Source organism: Alnus glutinosa, chromosome 8, assembly GCF_958979055.1.
Source record: "Alnus glutinosa chromosome 8, dhAlnGlut1.1, whole genome shotgun sequence".
NCBI lineage: Eukaryota > Viridiplantae > Streptophyta > Magnoliopsida > Fagales > Betulaceae > Alnus > Alnus glutinosa.
The window spans coordinates 30,043,696-30,068,874 of record NC_084893.1 but is presented as its reverse complement, the minus strand read 5'-3'; the positions used below and the strand labels follow the sequence as shown (position 1 = coordinate 30,068,874).

Sequence of the window (25,179 nt, the reverse complement as noted above, 5' to 3'; positions counted from 1 at the left end):
GAACCTGTGCATGTATTTCAAGTGAAATAAATGGTGTATTTAATATGCCTAATTAACTCTCTTATATTAAATAGAAACGTCACATTTTATTGTCATAAAATTCTCACTAATTTCTACCTCTCTCTTCTTTTAAGTAAAAAAATCGGTCATTTAATGAAAACATCATATATCCTAAATCATTTAAGTAGAAATTTTCTTTCTTTCTTTTTTTTATACTTCTTTTCATTATAAACTACACATATGTCAACAAATATTTTTATTTTTTATTTTTTATGGATTAAAATAAAATTAAGGGACTTAACCTTTCTACCTATGTCAAATTTTATTTTCATTAAATTCTCACTAATTTTTATCTCTCTCTTCCTTTAAGTAAAACATCATATATCATATATATATATGAGACGAGTTCCAACTTAGAGTTAGCTTAGAATAATGACACGTAGTGTAAACTCATATTTTTTAAACATTGAACCGGTCATTTCAAGAAAACCGGTCAATTGGGGAGGGGAAGGTTCCACACCTCCCTCCCCCGTTGTGTTTTCCCCATCCCCCCCTCGCCCTTCTAGGTTGGGGATGGCTTTTGTTCCTCCTTGGCTAGTGCCAGTGGAGTATTTGTTTTCCTCCAGCCATTAGGGCTTTGGAGTTTTATGTTCCCCCGGATTAGATCCGATAGTGGTTGTTGTTCCCCGACAGAAGACTAAACGAGATTTGGGTTGGGAAGCGACTTTCTGGTGTGTTTTTCCGGCGGAATCTTTGACCTGATTTTATTTGTTTGGGTTTCTTTCTTTGGTGTCAGATCTGTTCACTTCGGCGAATTCTTCAAGACACGCGCGTCATCATAGTGATCGCCGGCTTCTTCCGGTCTAGCAGCCTCCAGCCATGGCCGTGTCGGTCCTTCACGCTCGACGCGTGGCCTACACGTGCCAAGGAAGTCTCTCCCTGGCCTGGCGCGTGTGGGTCACAGCTTGTCTTCCAGGGTGAGGTTCCACGAGGTCTTCTGGCGGATTTCTGCTGCTGAGGAGGTCTCCGGCGACGGTGCCACCCGACGCCAGTCCCAATTTGTGCTTCTGTTTTATGGTGTTTTATTTCATTTTTTAGTGTTCTTTTCACATTTTATCTTTGTAATGCTTAAAAGTTACTAGACTATTTGTTGGCCTAGGTGCTAGATCTGCCATCTTCTATTTGTGATGTGTGCTTAAATGTAAAGAGTGGCTCAATGTTGTCCCCGTAACGATTTTGTATTGTTCAGGCTGCTATTTCAAGTCAGATTTATCTGGCTTAGGGTATTGGGGGTCTTGAACCTCTTGTTTGTGTCCTTGCCCTAGGGCTTTATTCAGTAATATATGATAACATATGCTCTTTGTTCAAAAAAAAAAAAAAACCGGTCAATTAAGTAAAATTGAATCGGTGCATGTATTTCAAGTGAAATAAACGGTGTATTTAATATGCCTAATTAACTCTCTTATATTAAATAGAAAAATAATAGAAACGTCACATTTTACTGTCATTAAATTCTCACTAATTTCTATATATCTCTCTTCCTCAAAGTAAAAAATAATCTATATATATATATATATATGAGCTGAGTTTCTACTTAGAGTTAGCCTAGAATTATGACACGTAGTGTGAACCCATATTTTTTAAACATTGAACCGGTCATTTAAGTGAAAACCGGTCAATTAAGTAAAACTGAACATGTGCATGTATTTCAAGTGAAATAAATGGTGTATTTAATGTGCCTAATTAACTCTCTTATATTAAATATTAAAGTCACATTTTACTGTCATTAAATTCTAACTAATTTTTATATCTCTCTCTTCCTCAAAGTAAAAAATCGGTCCTTTAAGTAACACATCATATATCCTATATCATTTAAGTAGAAATTTTCTTTCTATTTTTTTATACTGCTTTTCGTTATAAACTACACATATAAAATTTTCAACAAATATTTTAAATTTCTTTATTTTTTATGGATTAAAATAAAATTAAGGGACTTAACCTTTCCACCTACGTCAAATTTTATTGTCATTAAATTCTCACTAATTTCTACATCTCTCTCTTCCCTTACGTGAAAAATCGGTCCTTTAAGTAAAACATCATATATCATATCATCATATATATAAGCCGAACCTGTGCATGTATTTCAAGTGAAATAAATGGTATATTTAATGTGCCTAATTAACTCTCTTATATTAAATAGAAACGTCAACATTTTATTGTCATTAAATTCTCACTAATTTCTACATCTCTCTTCCTTTATGTAAAAAATCGGTCATTTAAGTAAAATATCATATATCCTACATCATTTAAGTATAAATTTTCTTTCTATATTTTTATACTTTTTTTCATTATAAACTACACCTATGTCAACAAATTAATATTTTTATGAATTAAAATAAAATTAAGGGACTTAAGCTTTCTACCTATGTCAAATTTTATTTTCATTAAATTCTCACTAATTTTTATCTCTCTTCCTTTAAATAAAACATCATATATATATATATATATATATATATATATATATATATATATATATATATATATATATAAGTCGAGTTCCAACTTAGAGTTAGCCTAGAATTATGACATGTGGCGTAAACCCATATTTTTTAAACATTGAACCGGTTATTTAAGTAGAAAACCGACCAATTAAGTAAAACTGAACTGGTCAATATATTTCAAATGAAATAAACGGTGTATTTAATATGCCTAATTATCTCTCTTATATTAATTAGAAAAATAATAGATACATCACATTTTATTGTCATTAAATTCTCACTAATTTCTACCTCTTCCTTTAAGTAAAAAATCGGTCTTTTAAGTAAAACATCATATATCATATAGCATTTAAGTAGAAATTTTCTTGCTTTTTTATTTTATTTATTTTATACTTTTCATTATAAACTACACCTATGTGAACAAATATTTTAATTTTTTTTTTTATGGATTAAAATAAAATAAAAGGACTTAACCCTTAATGTCTTTTTATTGAAAGACTAGTTTTTTTTTTTTTGGTACACATTTTAACCTATAATAAAAGGTACGATAAAGACGTACTTAAATTCTAAAATTAAAATTATAATGAATAATCCCATGCTATGGGTTGGTTATGAGCCAGTGTACATAGCTGGAAAGTACTAATATAAATGTTGATACAAAGAGTTACGTTCTTCAAATTTTTTTGGTAAGGATAAGGTTTTCTTCTCTCTCTCTCTCTCTCAACACAAAATCTCTAGTCTTTTTTCTCCCTCGCGGTGGCGCGTCCCGCTAGGGGTCATTCTCGCTTAGCGATCTGTCTTTCCGTTGCGTTCACATTACATTTCTTGGGTTCGCTGTTTTTGTTTGGTTGAAGGGATGCGTTCCCTGTAGGGAAGCCGGTTTCGGCTTGATGGAGAACCGATTCTTTGTGGAGGCGAAGTCCTTCCAATTCTCGGTGGAAGCAGGGTCTGCTGAGCTTCGGGTGGAGAAAAAGAGGAAAGAATTTTTAGGTTCTGCTGTTTTCGGGTTGAGTTGCATTGCTTGGGTTCTGTCAAGGGTGGAAGAAGTTTTGGGTAATCCTGGGATCGAGGATTTCGTAAAATCCTTTAGGGAGGGGTCTAAGGTGACCATCACTCGGAGAGGTGAAAACAGGTCTTGGCGGTTCTTGGAGGTAGCTGTTTACGGCGGAAGCCGGAGAGGGCGTATTCTCTTTCCTGAAGGTCGGGACGGGCGAGGGTGGAGCTGTGTTTCTGGGGAGTTGAGCAAAATTTTGGATTTTCTGGGAACCACGGTTGGGTCTTTGTCTTCTGGCGGTCTGCCTCCCTCTGGTGGTTCTCCATCGGGAGTTAAGCTAGGGAAAGGTACAGGACGTCCGTCGTTTGCGGAGGTGGTGAGTTCTTCAGCAACCATCTTTGCCTTGGGTTGTTGGATTCCGGCTCAGGACTCAGGAACTAGGGTTGCGGCGAAGATTGTTGGCGCTTGGCCTTTGCCGAACTGGTGCGGGTTGGAGTGGTCGCAGCCGCTGGGTATGGAGGTGGAGGCGGTCTGTCAAGCGATTGATTGCTACGCTATGGAGAAGCAAGCGGTTGGTCCCTTGAGTATCGACCATCGTGCAGTTGATCGTATCAGGTCTCGAGGTAGTGTCTGTAGATCGGATGGCGTGTCCATGGATTCAGCTGCTGAGGGCGACGTTTCGATGCAAGGGGATGGCGTGTTTGGAGTGTTCGAGAAGTTTTTTGAAATTATGGGTCACTTCTCCAAGGCCTTGGTTTAGGCTTGTGGTTTTTCGAAACAGTTGGGCCTTAAGTCTGTGTTTGGGTTTAAACGAAGGGTGGGTTTTGTGGCCGGTCGGGTGCTAAAGAGGGTTAAGTCTGTTTTTAAAGGGATTCGGGCTGGGGCTAAAGTGATTAAGTCTAATGCCAAGTTGGACGCGATTTCGGGTCATAAGCTGTCTTCGATTTCTGGTGCGTTTTTGGGGCGAGGATCGGGTTCGGGAAGTCTTCTTCGTCCGACGGAGGCCCTTAGGAGTGCTATTCGGCCGGAGGTGACGTCTGTGGCAGATTTTGGGGTGGATCTGCGTCTGTCACCTTTCGGGGGTGGATTTAGTGATCGGCAGCTCGTTCCGGTGGTCGAGTCCGTCAAGCAGGCCGTTCTTTCCCCCCTGCCGGCGCCGGTGTTGCTTCCTCCCGTGATTCTGAGTGATTTTCCTTCTAGGGTGCGGTCTTCTGTGGACTTATGTTCTTCCGGTTCAGGGCTCATCCTTCGGCAGACAGTTCCGTCGGCTGGCTCTGTCTTGGAGAGGTCGGGTTTTGAGGACTATCAATTTGGTTAGCATGGTGCCTCGTCTGGCGGTCCTGAGCATGCAAAGTTTGGGCGTCCTTCGGTAGGCAGTGTTGCTTTTGGTACTCCTTCAGGTTCTCTCCTTCGACAGGCAGTGATGCATTCGGATGCCCCTGCATTGGTAAGGATTTTTGGTGGGGGTCCTCAGTTTGAGAAGTTTGGAGGTCCTCTTGGGGTTTCGGCTACCTTTCCTCCTTTTTAGGGGGTTTTGTTTCCTCCGTGGCCAAGGCCATTCTCCCCTGTGTATGGGTGTCCCCAGTTTGTGTCGTTGGGAGTCTTTGAGGTGGGGAATCTTTAAAGGGGGTCAGTCCGGAGGAAAGAGATGTGGTTTACCCCAGGGTTGTGTAAAATGCTAGATCTTGTTTTCGCAAGATAGGGGTTTCGTTCTTGGGATCTGATGAGAAAGGTTTTTTGGACTTTTTGACTTGAACCGAGGATCAGCGCTATAACTCTGACTCCCCTCCTACGAAGGAAAAGAAGATAAAATGGAAAAAGGGAAAAAGAGAGGCCAAGAATTTAGAATGCTCTATTAATTTCAATGCTAGGGGTGTGGGTTCCAATAGAGTTAGAGGCAAGAAGCTGGAAGTTTGATGTAACTTTTCTTCTGTCTTTTGGGTTTTTCGGGTGTTCCTTTTTTCTTTTTCTTTTGTTTTAGTGTCATTTTTGTATACTCCCTGTATGCTTAGGGGCGCCTTTACGCTTTTTTAATGCAATTTGTTTACCTATCAAAAAATGTTGATACAACATTTCATCCTTAAATTACTTATTCATCAGCAATAACATGGCTCGCCTGCGTTATATTTGTGTTCCTTTTTCAAATTCTTTTAGTAAGTACGTTCCTTCTTACTGGAATTAACCATTCCCATGTAGGCTAGGGAATTATTATACAATCTAAGCTCAACAAAAAAAGGTTCTTCTAGCATTTTAATCTTCCAACTCTTGCTTCATATTTCACCCCAATCTCAATGCTGGACCCCGTTATTCATTCACGTACAGCTCCGATCATATTATTACAAGGGGAACTCCTTCTGAAGAACATCAAGATTTCGGGAATCACAGGCTTCGAGCATGTCATTCCTAGAAGCACAGCTGAAAAGCAGAAAAAGATAAAAAGATGGAAAAGACATGGTTGAAACACAGGCCACAAAAAGTGTTCTTTGCCAACTATCATACCTTAAAGAAATTCTCAAATATTGCCATGCATTGTCTGCCTTTGGATTCATAGCGAGTGCCCGGACATAGTAACGAACGGACTCCTCGTACATGCCCTAGATGACAAAGTGTAAAAATCATTGTTTCCATGGGAATGGTAACCTTAAACCAACTCGACTGAATTCAACAAAAGCTTTAATCCCCACATATTAAAGTTGGTTATATGAATCCTTTTTCCAATGCACAATGCCTTGGGTAAACAACCATACCACAGTACGCATCTAGCTTTTAAATTTTGAAATAGCTATTGCTTTTAGACAAGGGTTATAAATCCCAAGAAGATATTTAAAAAAATAAAGGACCATCCAGGGAGAGAATAGAAACATACAAAACTAAAATTAAATAACAAGTTACAACTATTGAAAATTCATAAATAAAATACCTAATTTAAGACATGCTTTTCAGAATATAGATAATCTAACAACATCTAACATTGCTTAGTTAGTAGATAAACTCTTTATTTTTATTTTTTTAAGTAAAAATATATAAGTAGATAAACTCTATACTTGACAGAAACCTTTTGAGTTGCTGCATGAATGTGGTAGTGCAGAAATTCCACAGGTCGATTATCAACTATTATTCATAGAAAATTTTTAAACAAAGTTGCTTCCCTAGAATTGCGGTGCTACAAAAATGTGTCAATAAGTTTTACAAGATCTCCTAATGAATTGCTTCCATACTAAAAGGATCCACGTAGGCAGGTCAAAACACTGCTCTATAGAGTTCAGTATTCAATTATGACATTAATTCTAGCAAAAAATTAGGGCAGATTTGGACAGGATGGCCTATAGTAAAACTTCAACGTTTAAAATGCCTGTATATTACATCTAACATCTTTCACTCTCTGCCCATTAAATGCAGTATCAAAACCAGTGTTTCCCTCATGTGCATGCTTTGTTATGTCTCGATTTTTGTATGGCAAAAATTAAATTATGAACAGATTTTGCACGACATATGTACAGGGTTTTTATCCTAGGGGCAAACAACCCAAAAAATAGTTCTTGAATTCTCCTACTATCACCTGGATTCGTTGTACAGATTATTCTTTGTATCTTCTTTACATATCCACAAAAGCAATAATAAGTGACAAAAGCTTTTTAAGAATCTAAATAGCTATCATTCCACTGAGCTGCAGTCCTACAGTGGGCAGGATTTGATAATTTAGTTTATGTAAATTAATGTGATAAGTATTACTGTATTTGTGTTTATGGCTAGCTTAATGTTTTACAAGAAACTAGTTTGCAGAAAATATCAAAGTAACCAAATAGGAAATTTAGACAATGCGGTGATGAAAATTGGTTCCATACCTAGCAGCTAGTTGCTATTATTTATTTGTTTCATTCATTTCAATATATATAATTTTATTAATGCCTATTGATACAAAACGATCATTGCTAGTTTTTGGAGATGCAACGGTTCATTATGCTCCCAGAGGTTCTCAAGCTTAGCATGCTCTTACAAACGAATCATTAAAACTCCACTTTCTGAGCATTTCAATACCAGAAATACAAAAAGACCAAAAAAATGACAATGTGATGGAACAACCAAGCATAGAAACAAACCTGGTTAGCATAACTGATACCCATATTTGCCCATGCACGAACATAATTAGGTTTCAAATCTAATGCCTGGAAACCAGAGACAGAACAAAAAGATAGTAATTTTATGTTTAGTAACTATAGTTTTCCAGAAAACATACAAAGAAAATAAAATCACATAAGGAACTAAACTAAGATAGACATGAGATGAATAAAAGAAAAAACAATGACATAAAGAAATACATTAAACATTATGGTTTCCAAGGAACATAAAACTTTTTGAACCATCAACTGCCCCTGATGGCCAGCAATGTCATAACATCGAATACATGAGAATGGAAAAGCTTAATGAGCAACAAACTTTGAAAGACGAAACTTGTCTTTCAAGACAATGAAACTCAAAAAACTGTAAAGGTGACATTTCCAGGGTGGAATTTTAAAAAGATCTCCATATCCGATAGATGTTCTAGTAAGATTTTGAAGGCAAGGTAGATGGCGGTGCAGAACATTATCTAAAGCCAGCAGCACAAAATTCCTAGTGGTGCTTGAAAGAACGAAGAGAAAACCCTCCACCCCCCCAGAGCATGAAAAAAGTAAAAAAAATACATCAAGCCCCCACAATTAGATCACCTGAATTACAAATTTTCTTCTGACTTGTACACAGAAGTCCAAATTAAAGCACAAAAAATTGTCCGCACTCCAATAGGTGTTGTAAAAAAGATACAAGGCAAGATAGACGACCATACAGAATAATATCTAAAACCAGAAGCTCAACATTCCAAGTGATGAACATCCTTGACTTTTAGACATAACTCCAGATTAAAGAACAAAAATATCCATAAAAAATCTGCACAAACCCTGCAACACAACTTCTAGATCAACACTACCACACGATAATCATAAGTTACCTAACAAAGCATAACACTCCAACAATTCTCTGAGGCCTCAAGCCAATAAGTTACGTTCAAATGATGATTTCTCCCCCTATAAAACTGAGATAGAGGAACAACAGATGGGTTATACTCAAGAATGCATGGGAGAGCATTAGAACAAGGCAGCAGGTCAAGAACTTGGCAGAGGCTGATCAGGTTCAATAAAGCAATCCTTAGGCACTCTATATCCTATGGCTAGCGATTAGCGCAGATTAAGCACTCAAAATAAGCTTCAAGCTAGTATGTGCTATGTGATATGCAAACAAAAGGTAGAAGTTCATTATCATCTTCTTTTTTAACCAATTTTCCGAACGAATATGGAAGCAGCTATGTGAGAGGTTTGATCTGCCCTGGGTAAGGAGAAATTAGGGTAGCACTACAGATGAAAACCATCCTTAATAGGGAAAACTCTTTCCTGTCCTTAATCTGCAAAATCACGCTATCTGCAGCAGTGTATTCAATTTGGAGGGAGAAAAACACTTCAACATTTCAACACAAGCAAAGGGATCCACCTAATGCTTTTGAAGATATAGTGTTTTATGTAAGGAGTACAATTAATATGCTCCAAAAGCCATTAAGAAGACTCGATGAAACGTCTGGCTTCAAAGTGCTTGGAAGTTTTCGGCAAACATTTAATTAACTGTGATTGTATTCTCTCTTGTATTAGTTGGCTTAGAGTTTCCCACATGGGCCCAGACTCTCTCCCAATTGGTTCACTAGGTGTCAGTTGGGTTACCTTTGTATTTTGACGCACATAGTTTTTTTTATCTCTGGGTGTGCCCCTGTGCGGTTGTAGTCTTTTTCAATAATGTAAGACCTTATCCCCACTTCCCCACGCGGCCCAAAAATAAATTAAAAAAAAAAAAAAAAAAGAAAAAAAAAAAAAAAAGGAACAGGATAAAGGGTGAGATCGTGGGTTCAAGACCCATGTAACCTACTCTATCTAAGATCATAATTACCAGCCCCAAATGTTCATAACAATGTAGAAATAGCATAGTTGAACCTAAGACACTTTTGGAACCTTTAAAAAGGTCACCAACAAGGGATTAACTTGATGGGATAATTACATACAAATTACCTTTTGATAAGCCAATATTGCATCACCACTCTGAACACTGTTTGCTTGTGTTGCACCAAGCTTGTTCCAAAGAGAGTAATCATGTGGCTTGAGTTTCAAAGCTGTCTGAAAAGATTCAATGGCTTTGTCATACTCTCTTGATAAATTGTACAAGACACCTAGTACTATATGCACATCAGTATCATCTGGTGCCAATTGAGCAGCTTCATTGAATAATCTAGCAACCTGCACACCACAAAAAGATCTTTGATGTGCACCCCAGAAGAGAAGCCCTAAATAAAAACCCAGAGGATATAATTAAAGCATTTAAATGTGACCCCAGCCAAAAATAGTCCACATAAATGGATCTTCCACAGTCACAAACAGTCATCATGTTAAGTGCACAGTGTGACAAAATTAATTTTTTTTTTATAAGTAATAATCCAATTTGATTAGAAGTGTAAGGCGCCCCTAAGAACACCGGAAGTATACAAAAGGAAACACCTTAATTAGAAAGAGAAAAATGAACAAGGAAATCGTCAAAACTAAGTGACAGTGGGGACACAAAAGCCACTGTCCAAAGATACAAAGTGATAAGCGCTGAATGTTGCACATTCAAGCCCCTTAACATATATATGTTAATTCCTTAGCATTGTTATTTGTTTGATTTTGTGTTGTTTTAATGTTTTCAGGTTTTAAATAAAGATGTAATTAATTCCATTAATTTTGGGCTAAAAGCACACTTTGAGAAGACCTCGAAGATATGTTTAAGCTTAACCAATCATAATAGAATACCTATACGATGTGGTTAAGTTTAATCAAATCAAGTGAAGGATTAAATCGGAATTTCTCCGCTAAGAGTCAAAATCGGATTGGATTCAAATTTGGATTCTGCATATGTCTCAGTGTTTGGATCATAAATTTTGCATCAGATATCGGATTGCAATAAAATTGGTGGCGTTGGAAAGCTAATAAAATATGCAACAAATATGTCAGAAATAGCATTTCCCTAATACAGACGTTTACTATGTTAAAATCGCCCCGTAATAAAAGACCGCAATTCTGGACGAACTTGGAATCCTTTTCCTACTTGGATTAAAGTTTCAATCTCCTACTTGGACAAGAAGACTCAAGAGACGATTTTTCTGAAATTTCAAGGGCTTCTAGGACTTGTGTGCTTCCTATAAATAGACCCCTAAGCTTCAAGAGAAGGTGTGCTTGGTGCTTGGGCTTGTGCTTAGATTTAGACAGAAAATTCTTCTCAAAGGCCTGACAAGTTGAAGAGGAGAAGAACATGGCAAGAGACCATCTCAGCACAACGATGAGCGGCTAAATTCCTAATAGGGTGTTGATGTATCCCTTTCCAAGTAACAATGGTTTAATTGTATTTTAGTTTGGAATTTTCTATATGCATGATGGTTGTATAACTATGAGAATTGATTTTAATGTTTATATTCAATCATTATGAATTTCTTATCTTGTCTTAGAAAGTCTTTTATATTGATTGAACTCAATCCTTCATATTTTTTGTGATTATGTGAATGATTGTTATACAACGGTTTTAATTGATATATGATCAAGAGGATTAGATAGACCATGCCTAGGAAAGACGAATTGTACTACACCCTAGTTTAGTGTAATTTAGGTAGACAGTTCGTACCAACCGAAGATGTGTTATACTATTCCATTGATTGTGTGTATATCCTATTAAAGACGTAGCTAGTCCATGCCTAGGGAAGACGGATCGTACCGCATCTTAGTGGTTAGGTGGACGGTCCGTGCCAACCGAAGATGGATTATACTTATTCTTTAGAAGTAATTTCTTGACTACTCGAGTGAGACGAGCCATTTATCATGCATAGTATGAATTTTCCTTGTTAATTTATTATTGACCATTGTTATGCGGTGAGTGGTGAAATCAATCCTCTATTCTTTATCTCATCCCTATTTTCTTTAAATTTATGTCTTTTACTTTTATGCATTTATTTTTAGAAAACAAAAATCAAATATCTTTTTAATTAACTTATATTTAATCTCGAAAAACTTGATAGTAATACCCCTGCGGTCCTTGAGGTTCGACACCCTCAATATAGCCCTATCCTATAAGGATTCGTCCTATTGCGAGTGGTAATTTTATTATTGATATATTTTGGTAAACAAAAGACGATATCACAAAGTAAAAAAGAACGAAGCTAAAATATCCTCCAAGTGACAAAATTAATAAAGGTTGATAATGCATTATCTGGAAGATACCTACCAACACCATGTTCTTAAACTATTAAAACTATCAGCAACCTCTTTTATGCGGAATTTCTCACTCGCTGACTAGCTCTTGTTGAGCATCTAATCCAAAAGTTTACGCTAGTACGTAAAAAGTCCTAAGAAGTAGCTCAAACTTAAGGTCGTTCTCTAACGGCTGCAACATCAACATCATCAATGCTGCCCCGCATATTTTAAGATAACTTTTCAATTGAACCATGGAGCCACCAAATGGTTACCATTGAACATTAGGAGCTTACCAACATGAGACACGCTCCATCCCTTCCTTGCTCCCTCCCAACATATGTGTATTAAGTTATGTGATTATTAAATATAGTACTGAGTTTAAGTTCACACATGAATATTTTGTTTACTAAATGGGTACCTTAAATTTCTCAACATGTCAAACAATTCTAATTGACTAGATCATGATGTTGCAGGTCCTTATCGGTTGACTACAACCCACATTACAATCAATAGACCCTCAACAAGTACAACTAGGAACTCACTTATTACCAGTCAAGGACAATGTGGACAAGTTCATTAGAGAGCACTCAAAGAAAGTAACAAATCCTGGAATCCTACCCTCAAGGAGGATTCAATGAAATCACAAGGCATCTTTTCAATACGATTTCCATCTAACTTAAACACTCCATTTGGAATTGCCTTCCTTTCCATTACGAAGCTTCTCTTAAGGCATCTCATAGGCCCCAGCAGGACAGACACCAAAACATGGGGGGTCTACGTGGTGTGTGCTCTCTTTTTGGGGGAGAAAAACAGGGCAATAGGGTATCATGCCTGACATGTGAAGAGTGGTGTTTCTATCTTGCAGATAAAGCTTAATGTGGGCTGTGTATATGTGAAGTGTTGTGTCTTGCATGTAATGGGTAAAGCAAGTTTAATAGTGTGTGTGAGTGTGTACATGCGTGCACGGGCGCTATGCTAGTGAGAAGTGTTCATGGTTAAGTGTCTTTGTCGTGGGGCATAGCTGGTGTAGGTCTATGTAGATAAAAATTAGAATCAGCCAGGGGTATGTGCATAAAAGAAATATTACTATCTTTCTATCGAGGTTGCTCCCGCACTAAGTGGAGTGGAATTCAATGTTAATTCAGTGTTTCTGTCTTCCATTTTTTTGTGGACTCATCAATTGATATCAGACTCAATAGTGACCAACAAGGAAAGGACTGGGAAGCTACAAGCTGACTGCCATGAGGTGCACGAAAGAATCCACTGCCTACAAATAGCAGCAAGGGCAAAAACCCAGGCTACCACTGAGAGGTTGCAAAGGGTAGATGACACCCTGAAAGAGACTCACGAAATCCTCATGGATTCCGGCAGTCATATTGAGCGAGCACCCATCAATTCAGCAAAAAAAAGGACTTCTTCATGCGCTATTACCAAAGGTGAGGGAGAACCAAACCATTTTGCACCACTCCGATATTTTAAGATGGACTTCTGGCATTACTTCAGTCCTGACCCGAAGAATTGGCTCAACCAGGTGGCCCAATTCTTCGAATACCAGAATACTCCATCCTAACCAAGAGTTGCCTTGGCATCCTTTTGCAATAGGTGCATTGGGAAGAGGGGTTGGCCTTGACCTGGTAAACTTTTAATAAATAATTGTTAGCCAGATTTGGCCCAACTATTACGAAAATTTTGATGAGGCATTATCCAGACTAAAACGGTAAGGGACCATCAGAGAATACCAACATCATGTTGAAACGGTTAACTAATTGAGTGGTTGACTGGCCTCAGAAGGCGATAATCGGTACCTTACTGGAAGATCTTGAAAAGGAAATAGCTGTTGAGTTTCGTATACTTAGTCCACAAATCCTGTGTGAAACTATGCAATGGCCTGAATAATGGATGAACACCTCTTTTCTCCAAGCCAACCTCCATGGCCTACCATCCTGAATGTGGCATCAACCATCACACTTTTTGGCAACCATTTGACAAGTGCTTCTCAATAAAGAAAATCTCATGGGAAGAGATGCAATGAAGATGGGGAAAAAAATTTGTTTCAATTGCAATAAAATCTTCAACCCTGGTCCATTCCGCAACTATTCCTTATTGAGAATGTCCATTCGTAGCCTCTGAAGACTGTGATTCAGTGGAAATACTTGCATTTTGAAAGATGCAACATGGGAAGAGGTCGATCAGCTCTCCAACAATGGCACAAATCTGAAACTCGACGACAAGGTTCATCTAGATGGGGGGTGACTGATAGACCCCAGCAGGATAGAGGCCAAAAGGCGGGGGATGAGTGTGGTGTGTGCGCGCTCTATTTTTGGAGAAAAACAAAGCAGTTTGCTTGGTAGTTAGTGTAGCCGCGTGTGACGCGCAAAGAGTGGTGTTTACGTCTTGCTTGTAGTACTAAACATGGGATGTGTATGTGTGAAGTGTAGTGTCTTGCACGTAATGGGTAAAGTGAGTTTAACATTTGTATTCACTGTGCTAGTGGGAAGTGTTCACAATTAGGTTTCTTTGTTGTGAGTGTACTGGTGTAGGTCTGTGTATATAGAAAAGAGAGTCAGACAAGTGTATAGGCATAGGAGAAATATTGCTATCTTTGCACTGAGGTTGCTCCTGCCATAAATGGAGTTGAATTCAGAATTAATCCAGTGCTTCGGTCTACCATTTTTCTGTGGGTTCATCAGCATCCATACTTATTAAGATAAGATGCACCTCCCTTTAACCCATTTACCCCCGAAACAGGTAATACCATGATAAAACAACTAAAGAAAATATAATATCTATAGTGTGGAGATGTATATATTACTGTCTATTAGATTAGATAAATCTCTATCATCTGATAAAGATTAATCTATCCAAATTTAAACTAAAGATTAGGTTCAGTTTATCTACACTATCTTGGAAGTCACCCATAAGCAAGTTGTATAGCTTTAGGTTTCTACTTCTCTGTTATATCTTTGATAAGCTCTACTCTTGTACAGTCCTACTAAAGGACTAAAACTATTGTTGCTATAAAAGAACATCTCTGCCATACAGTTTATGTAGGCAGAAATATCAAATAACTCTAAATCCTATATTGTATAGCTTTAGGTTTCTACTTCTCTGTTATATCTTTGATAAGCTCTACTCTTGTACAGTCCTACTAAAGGACTAACACTATTGTTGCTATAAAAGAACATCTCTGCCATACGGTTTATGTAGGTAGAAATATCAAATAACTCTAAATCCTATACTGTCAACATATCAGACAAATTTGTAGTGAGTACTACTGTTATTGACCTTCTATTTCACAATACATCATTAGAGCTGCACTATAATCACGCTTTTCTTTCACTACAAACTTCTTGAATTTCTTCCATAAAAAGGCATTTCAATGCAAAAATAGTAAATTATATTGTATCCTCCTGTGAATTTTGCCATGTAAGGGGTTTGAAATTCCCCAACAAAATAGTTTTTAATGCATATACTGCTACAAAGGATAACAACAGCTGAAACGGGTACGCACACAGACAACCACACAGATTAGAAATTCAGATTTCCCCACCATATAGTTTCTAAGTATATCTTACCACAGAGGATAACATCTGTAAGGAAAAAATACACAAAAACACTTACATCGGCATAATATAAAGAATCAGATAGCTCTGGAGGGGCAAGTGTCCCATACTTCGGGTGATGACGTAACCATCCATATAAATATTTCAATGCAGCTGCTTGCTCAAGTTCTGCATTTTTATAATAAAAATAAATAAATAAACCATCAATTCTTTTGGTATTCCATCATAATTTGATAGTTTCAAGTACTTTTCCCCACAACACCAAGAATTATAGAGTTCCTAACACTAAATTCCAAGAAACTTATCAATAATAATGTGATGCAAGCAACCACTGACCATTTGTGTGACTCACGCCAAGGGAAAGAAGCACTTCCAGATTTGTTGGATCCGCCTCCTGTGCACGCATCATGGCTGCAATAGCCTGCATTAATTTAAGTTCAGCTTTATACACGTTATTCTACAAAGTAAAACTCAAGTGGTCAGACTTCATAAATGGACGAGATTGAACAACACATAAATGCACAAAACTACTCAAACAAAAACCAGATTAAGACAACTCTTCAATTTATATCATTTCCAACATACAAATGTATTCAAAAGATAGTCATGAGTCCCAGTTGATCAAGTAATCAAGTGCCAAAATAGAGAAAAACACAAATTTTAAGTTCATACAGGCTCTTTCTAACAGCCACTCTTTCTTTCTCTCTTTTTCTTCTATTTTCTTCAACTGAATAGGACCCCATTTTATGGTCTATTAATAGTACTGTTATCTTCTTCTTCTTTTTCTATTTTTATTTGTTTCTCTTTTTACAGGAGGGGAGGATGAAAGGGAAAGTTGGAAATTAGGAGATGCACAATCTATATTTAAAAAGTTTATATCTTTATTGATCAAATATTACGTAGTTTAGAGATGTTGATATTGCTTCTCAAAGTTGACCTTTGATATTCTTGTGTTCCACAAAAAGGTAATAACAACTTTGTGTTGGTAAAGAAACTATAAATCAACATGCCGGGAAGGGAAATAAAGATATGCTTTGAATGGGCCATGCAGTAATATGTACTCTGAGAAGCTTGTATAGCAATCTGATAGAGCAACAAAGTCCAACTATATTATATTGTTAGATAAATACGCAAAAAAATATAGTAACTGAACAATTCAAGATCAATTAATCAAATAACCTGTTGATCATCGTCATTCTCTGCATGTGCTATTCCAAGTAACCTCCAACCTTCAGCATTGTCAGGGTTTTTCAAAACTTCAGCTTCTAATGCAAGCACTGCTTCACTCAGTAGACCTTTGCGGAACAGCTCGTGGCCTTCTTTTAAGGGATTGGGGTGACCAACATAAGGATTCATATCAGAGAAGACATATAATCCCCTTGAAGTGTCTGACCGCTGCTTGGCAGCTACTTGCTCATTTAGGTACCTATATTTTTAATGGCAAAACCAGATTTGTCAATATGAGTCATTTATGTGCTAAAAGAGACCCATCCTTTGGGCCTACACAAAAAGACAGATGAGATCACTTGCACCATTTTTGACAATGACAAGATTAATTACAAGTGCATGCAAATTTATGTAGAAATAAATCAAAGACACAAACGACAAGAAAGCAAAATATGGAGCCTGTTAAGCACATATACGGTTGTGATAACCTTGAAAAAATAAGGCCAAAGGGAAAAAAAAGTAACAAGTCTATTACTTGCAAATAAAATCAATACATTGCAGTTATTAATAGAACAACAAAAACAAAACATGGAGTAATTCAACTCAACATGATTCATAAAATAGTAAAATCCACTCCGTTCAATTCCTTGGGTAGCCTATAAAGGCATGTTCTCCCTTTGGAACTCTCTCTGACTAATGACCTACTGCTTATGCAGGATGAACGTGGAAGACCATGAGAATAAAAGAAAATAAAGCTATTTGCCGAACTTTATTAGTCAAACATAACCACTATCTTCCCTTTCTTTAGCAACAGCAATAGTAAAATACAATCAGTGGGAGTTGTTCAACAGAGGTCACCCCCCCCCATGTACAGAGAAGAATGTGTTATGATTGTTCAACATTATATTTCTTTCAGGAGGTCAACTAGACTTACTCATCATATGCATTCGCCCAATTATCAGCAGAATTCTCCCCCAAAACCCCTTCACCAACCTGATGCTCAAATTCTTCCGCCCAATCATGGACATGCAACTTAGAGAATTCATTGACCCACTGATCATCAACTGGCCCATGTCGCTCGGCTTCCATAGTAAACTCATTCACCCATCGATCAGGACCATGAGAAAGCTGAAAGCACTAGAATCAGGTAACAGAGACTGGAGGCAAACTGACCCCTAATAAGATAATTTAATATAAGAACATAGGCATAGTCACACCATATTTTAGAAGTCCATGTGAACAAAACCAATGTAGCTTTTGTGTACATCCCCTAAAATAGGCTTTGCCCTTTGTAGCACTCACAAATAAATTGTGCTGCCTAGATTATGGTCCTCCTTTCCATTTTAGGATGTCCCAAATTTACTTCCAATTTTATTTATAACATGTTAGGACATTTCTTTTTATCCAAATGAAAAGAACAATTTAAGACACAACTCAAATGGTCATTTATAACAGATATGAATGAATAATTCTGATGCACTTCCCAAAATTTACCTTTTTAAAGTGGACTATAATTTTGGGATTTCTTTTTACCATTTGAAAAGTGGGCAAAGAGGTTGATGTACAGTTTCACTGAGTATGAAATCATTTTCCTGTCTCCGTGCATCAGAATATGATTTTTAAATATATCATTGAATTTGTTATTTACAAATATGACTGTCATATATAATTGGGTTTCACAATTATTGATTCTGAAATTTTGCACAAGTCAATTTTATATGCATGCCATATATAAATTGCATTAAAATATCCATCTAATTTTCAATGTCGTAGGTTACCTTCTTTCTCAAAGCGAGATTATAAATACCATACAAATAACTGAAACTATAAGTTGAACTATAAACAAGAAGTTTTATCATTTAAAAATCTATGATTGCTATATATAATTTTAAAATTCAGAAGTTGTATATGTAAATATTTGTGTGTATGTGCAAGCGCGCGTGTGCAGATATATAAGTACAGTACATGTTTACATACATGTACATGTATGTATATAAAGACACATACATAGGCACATGTACGAATGTATACAAGTACATGCACATCACTGCTGTCACATGTAAGTTGACCGCATCAACCAAATTTATGCTTGACTCATCACATACAAATTCATCAGCCCAAGCAGGACTCCTGTTGTACTGTTGTTGGTATTCTGCGGCCCAATCCCCAGTTGCAGGTAATGCACTCTCCTTGACTTGATTATCATCAATAATAAGTTCGCCACGACTCATCTTTGACACAAACTGAAGAAACTTTGAGTTCTGTGTGCCACAAATTGATGTAGATAATTGAATATTTGCAAGAAAACAAAGCCAAAAGTATGAACAACAAAAAAGCAAACGAAAATGTGATCAATGATAACTAGGCTTAGGACCTTTTGACACAATACATGGATTTGTGTGCTATCATTACTATATGTCTTAACCATAAATCAAATTTATTAACAACCTCCTAACAAAGAGGATGCTACGTGTTTTTGTACCCAGTATATTATAGCAACCTTAATCATCTGCAGTGTTGGTAGACCAATGCAAAGGCCTGAGAAAAATACCATGCACACATTAGTCTGCCTGGATATTTTTTTAGACTGGCCAAAACCTATAAAAGGGGCTACCCACATGTAGAAGGGACAGTCCCAAGTACCTACGCATCCGATGCCAAACATCCCAGGCTTTCTTGTAGCAGAAGTAATACCTTACTTTCAAGAGAAATATATACTTATTTATTAAGAAGCATTACTTTAATTCTGAAAGTAACTGCTCAGAGGGAAAGAGTAATTTTTTTTATTAAGAAAGAGAAATATTTCCGTTAGAAAACACAAGGCTTATAAGTTTCAAACTTGCGAGTTTGCAGAACATGTCAGCTTTTGACGCATGATTGAGAATTAATTAAGGGTCCTACTTTAATACATAGTAAATCAAAGTTTTCCCCCCTCTAAAGTTGCATCTTCTTTTGCGTGAAAGACACATTTCAGTTCATGCATACATGACATTGTCTAGGGATAGAGCACATGCTATAGTACTTGACCAATAAAAAAAATACAACAGTACTGTTTACGGATACAAAATGGCATATCTTTTATAATCCAGAAATCCTCAAAGCTAAGATAGCTTCCTGAAGTAGTAAACACCCATTTGGCAACAGTAACAAAAAATGTTTGCCGCTATTGAAATGGGGGAAAAAAGAAAGATGAAGAAGCATATCTGAAAAAGCATATCTGAAAATACTGAAAGTGAGTCATTTAAAAGAAACAATTAAAAGCAGATTTATGTATTTTCAAAACTGTGGACAAATAAACGGTCAAAATAGTCCAAAAGCAATGAGTAATAAAGAGTATTTAATCCTTTTCATTACCAGAGCAGTTTTCCAGAGATCAACGCCATCCTGATTGCAACAGCCTAATGGCTTTAACAGTTTCTGAATGCTTAATTGAAGTTGTTATCAGTATGATGGTTACAAAATGTGCATGTGCATCATCCACTTGAACAACCTTTAACCCAAAGCTCATTTATGTGACACTCTCCATAATCATCCAAACCCCAAAAACACACATGCACATAATATCAACAATTTATGTGAAACATTAAAATCATGAAACGGCATATAAACCTGAAATTTAGGGTCATCATTTTGAGCTAACGTATTTGCAAGCATGCGAGTCTGCTCCATAGCAGCTAAGTTTGAAATATTTGCACCTCTCATTTGATCAACCAACGTCAACTGAGACTGTACCAGTAATTCAGAAAGAGATATCAATAAAATGTCTTACACTACATACAGCGAAGTAGAACAGCAAAAATCCTTTGTCATTAGCTCAAAAATTATTTCCCAATTTGATGTCTTGCGATACATACAGTAAATTAGAAAAGCGATTTGTGATAAATTTTCAATTTGAAGATATTGCACACTTGGTCATCTTAGTTTGCTGGAAATTCTTTGGCAAAAGGAATACTTTTAAATTATTACTTTTTTATGGATAGTCTAGTATTAAGGCATTGTATTAGCACAAGTACTGTTATATTGAGAAATTTAAATTACAGAAAGGTGCTCAACTGGTCCTCAAAAACTTTTAACTGGGGTCTTACTGAACTTTTGACTAGTTGCATGGGTACTTAAACAGAAGTTGTACCCTGTTCAGGGTATGAAAATCCATTGCTTGGGTACTAAATGTAAATTTAAATACTTTCTTACCTTCTCGAATTCGGAGGCCCAACCATTAGCACCATGTTGTTGTTCATATGAGTGAGCCCAAGCATCACCATTACCATGTTCCATTCTCTGTTGGCTAAATTCAGCTACCCATCCATCTGCTGCAGGAGGACCAGGTTTCAGGATACCTTGAGACTCGTTCCAATAATCCTCTAGCTCTCTAAATCTCCCTGGCAGAGGCCCCCTAGCCTGAGCATTTCCATCAATATCTAAAGAACATAAAAGCGCATTTACCTGGAAAATTAAGAATCAACCAGATAAGTTTAAATCTACAGACAAATTGAGCAACAAAGAAAGTCATGATGAGGAGCAAACAATTCTAGTATATGTTCCTGATGCATATCCCACAATATTCATGTGAAAAATTACATTAAGGACTGAGACCAAGACGTATTTGCCTTTAAATCCTTTTAAAATTACTAACAACAATTCTATATTCCAGTCCACCGTGAAGAGGCTCTCAAACTTTCAAGAGAAAAATTTTGAAAACAAAACATATGGCTTCTTTTTTTTTTATGACAGGGAACCCCTCCAAGGTAGAATCACTTTGTGTACCCACCCTTGTCAGGCAAACCCCGGACCCGTGCAAAGCGCCTCCTTCACACAGATCAAGTAAGACTCCAGCTTTGCCAATGAGCGTAGCCCCAAAAAATTATTTGCACCCTGTGGGATTCAAAACCCTGATGGGTATGCCACCAAGATCAAGGCCCTTACCACTTGAGCCAACCCCTTAGAGTTTGGCTAGAAAATTAATGGAAATATGATAAAATCAGGCTCTCAATCCTAGATAGTTAGACATGCACCAGAAAATTAAGCTCATTGGTACTTGGCTAGGTCCACAAAAGGCCATTTCAGATGAGGGATGAAGAAAATCACCAACAAAATTCTGAAACACCTGGTAGAACGAGGTAAAACCATTAAAGTTCCAAACCTGTGCATTTATAAAATCTTCACTTTTATCTGCAAAAAAGTGTCGGGCCATTATGCTGCTACGGTCGCGTATGCATTGTTTGTCACCTTCAGACAACCCTAATATTGGAAGTGGAGTAGGGCGAAACGGAACACCTCCACGGCTACTATCAACAAAGGAGTGCAAAAAGCTTGACAACACTCTTTGAGGTGGCCCTGCAGTACAGAGAGGAGGAAAGCAATTTGATAAAACTCACAATAACATTTTCCTCTATTTTTTGTGCTGGAGGTCACTGCTACAGGGGAACGGCAATATGGATCCTTTTTTAAACTAGTTGGGCATCTTTTAAGCTTTCTTCTAACAGGAGGTATGTCTATAGCTGTAACCAACTTAACACATCAGTTATTTATCCTGCAAGGAGCACCCCCGTATTCCAACAAAAAAAAAAAAAAACCAATCCTTATTCATCAATGTTCTGAGAAATACCAGTGTTACGTCTCAAATGTCCTACTCCGCATTGGTCCATAAGCACCAGAATAAACAAGAAACTCTTCTTGCATCCACAACAACCAAACCCAACTAACTAGCACCTAGGCAGAACCACCAGATCTTTTAAACACAAAAATCTTCTTGTAGTCATTCAATCTTTTCCTCCCAGGTTCTCCAATACAAGGACCTCATTTGTAGCTTCTCTAATACAACTAGTCATATCCCTCCAAACCAGTGGTTTCTGTATCTATATTTTATATTCCTTCTCAAGTAATATAACATATTACGCCCTATAGACAACTAAGTTCTCTTCATCCATCAATTCAAAAAATAAAAAATAACTGTTACAAGACCACCACAGACAAAGAAATCAAAACTCAACTTAATGCAAGAAAAGTGCAACATTCATGTCCAATATTAGCCCAGAAATTAGTAAGCATCGAAATTACCATCCAAAATTGTTTGTTGAGGCTGAGTAATAGCTGCCCTATCATATACATGGTCCAATTGAGGGATGTGAATTTGACTTTCCCTACCTAGAGGACCCTGTATCTCATCCCATGCGGCTGCAAGTTCACCCTGGGCTGCAGAGCGGAAGCCGCGAAGAAATTCTGAGCCCTGACCACATATATATAAAACAAATACGATAAGAGCAATTCCCAAGTTATCCACCAAGGCAAGTTCGTGAACTATAGAAGAATAACAACCTGGGCGTTGGGTTCCACAAATGGCTGATCAAGAGCTCCCAAATGGTCATTGGCCTCTGGGTAAAAATGCCTCTCGGAACTAGAGGGTATAGATGTGGGAATCTCCTTTATCTTTTCCTGCGTCAATATGGTCCAAATATCGAATGAATTAAAACTACGTAAACAACGTTTTCATGCAATCATTTGGTTATTTGACCGAAACGAAGAAAATTGGCCATAGTTCTACTTCTACGTAAGCAGAACAATAACAACAACAACAAAAGGATAAATAAGTAAAAGGGGAGGAGAGAGATCGTTCAAATTTTACAAATCTAATCTTCCTTCACACAGCAAAAATTGCAATGAAGAACACGCACCTCTATCTTAGAAGAAGAGCCAATAAGAGCGTTGGCCAGAGCACCAAGAGGATTGGACGAAGAAGAAGAGCCGGGAACGGCACAAGCAGCTCCACCCGAAACAAGCTCACGCATCGCCATAATAATCTCTTTGCTTCGATTATCGACTATTCAATTCTCGATAGAGTTGGGGGCTTCTTCCTCCGATCCCCGCTCTCCGTGGCGGTGGTCCTCTCCTCCCTGTGCTTTGTTTTCTGTTTCTGTTATTTTCAACTTCATATATTTTGCAGTATTTACAAGGTTATTTGTTATTCAATGGATAGAGGAAGGCGATAAATACTGTTGTCTTGGGAATTGGGGATAAGCCCGTCTTCTTTGTGCGTGTGTTCTTTTTTTATAATTCGGCTGCTTCACTTTTTCCGTATGGGATAATTGTAACATTGATATACGTGGTATTTCATAATTATTTTTCACTTCTTATGGTTTAAAAAGTTAATGGAAAGTCCTTGTGGTTAATAATAATTACAAATCAATCCTTATAGTCAAATTTCGTTAAAAATTTTAACAGATTTCGTCAAATGTTACGTCAGCACCACGTGTCGGAATTTGTAATTATTGTTAATCACAATGACCTCCCATTAACTTTTTAAACCATAAGAAGTGAAAAATAATTATGGCATAACACATAAACTAACGATGCAATTATCTCTATAATTAAATGATTTGTGGCATATACTATACAAGTATTTATTTTCTTCAATTTTTTTTTTTTAAAGGGGCTGAGCCCAAATAATATTAAACTAACTTAAGCACGACCATGAGCAAAAATAACATCAACAATACAGTGGAGAATATCCTCAAGAACAACACGGTTAGCAGTAAGAGAAAGTGTTTCCTTTACAAGACTATGCTCAGCCCCATTTGCAAGACACCTAGTATGAATGACATTCCATTAATGAAGGCAAAACCATATTTACTTATAAGAATGCTAGATATTCAAACTTTTTTTAAAAAAATTTGATTCCAACCTAACGTGTCACAATCCTATTAGATCTATCATTTTAGGAAGTGTGCCACAATATAATGTGATTGTGACACATTAGGTTGTAACCAATTTTTTTTTTTAAAAAAAAATGTTGGGATGTCTGGCATTTCTATTACTTAAGTGATTGTCTTATTTTCACAAAGTCTGCATCACTTAAAGAGCATCACCTTCTAACACTACTCATTGACGGCCCAACTCTCTTCAAAAAAATAGCCGCTCTCAATGCAGCTATGGCTTATACAATTCCAATATCGATTATATAACCCTTTGACGCAAACAAGGTAGCAATCACCTCGCTCTTGCAATATCGAATTATAACTCTGATACTCATCTTCCTCATGCTTTTATTAACAGTTGCATTCCAATTAACATTGATAAAATCTCTCAAGGGAGTTTGCCATTTAAGGTTTGCATTATGATCCACGGTTACCCTGGGCTTCAGACAATAATTTGCATTACAAAAATCCAAAAGGGATTCTTAAGCATTACTTACGAATAGGAAAGGGTGGCTAATAGTTAGTTTATGGACCACCACAATAAGATGTAGGCATGTAGCCATGATCAACGCACAACAATCGCCCAAAACTCCACTTCCTTAAAGAATTAGTAACAAATACCTGTATATGGTTTCCCTTCCCTAAATATAGGGAAAATCTAAATATATATATATATAAACACATGTAGGAGATTCCTCAAAGGTTCTCTAAACTTATATTCCAATTCATGTAGGAGGATCTCTACAATGGGCACAAAGTCCTCGTACTATATACTTATCTTTTTGAGTATTATTTTCACACACGCTCTAGACATCCTTAGGAGCCAGACAACCCCACAAAATATGTCATGTAATCTCATCTACGAGGCCACAAAGCGAGTATAAGGGGTCTTTCGTGATTTTTCGCCTGAATAGGTTAGCTTTAGTTGGCCGGGCATTTATACAAGCTCTTCACATAAAGATCTAAACAACACAA

The 25,179-nt window shown here is 37.0% G+C and overlaps 1 protein-coding gene across 1 annotated transcript; it reads right to left on the bottom strand.

Moving 5' to 3' along the window:
• Positions 1-5,553: 5,553 nt before the first annotated feature.
• Positions 5,554-23,529, bottom strand: LOC133874805 (peroxisome biogenesis protein 5). The gene is made up of 15 exons (XM_062312665.1): positions 23,185-23,529; positions 22,829-22,945; positions 22,571-22,739; positions 21,654-21,847; positions 20,705-20,956; positions 20,123-20,239; positions 18,619-18,774; positions 17,448-17,641; positions 16,526-16,772; positions 15,683-15,767; positions 15,405-15,514; positions 9,579-9,803; positions 7,593-7,658; positions 5,992-6,086; positions 5,554-5,907 (listed from the first exon to the last, which is right to left on the bottom strand). Exons 1-15 carry the CDS (start codon positions 23,302-23,304, stop codon positions 5,829-5,831), a joined length of 2,226 nt encoding a protein of 741 aa, XP_062168649.1. The 5' UTR covers positions 23,305-23,529; the 3' UTR covers positions 5,554-5,828.
• Positions 23,530-25,179: the final 1,650 nt, after the last annotated feature.

What these genes read in the sequence shown, in the direction of transcription:
- LOC133874805 (XM_062312665.1), bottom strand. Translation starts at nt 23,304, where the DNA reads ATGGCGATGCGTGAGCTTGTTTCGGGTGGAGCTGCTTGTGCCGTTCCC. An exon ending in ATGATGACCCTAAATTTCAG is followed by an intron (nt 18,775 to 20,122) that starts GTTTATATGCCG and finishes TGTGGCACACAG; the next exon opens with AACTCAAAGTTTCTTCAGTT. An exon ending in ATTCTTTATATTATGCCGAT is followed by an intron (nt 9,804 to 15,404) that starts GTAAGTGTTTTT and finishes TGTGGTGTGCAG; the next exon opens with GTTGCTAGATTATTCAATGA.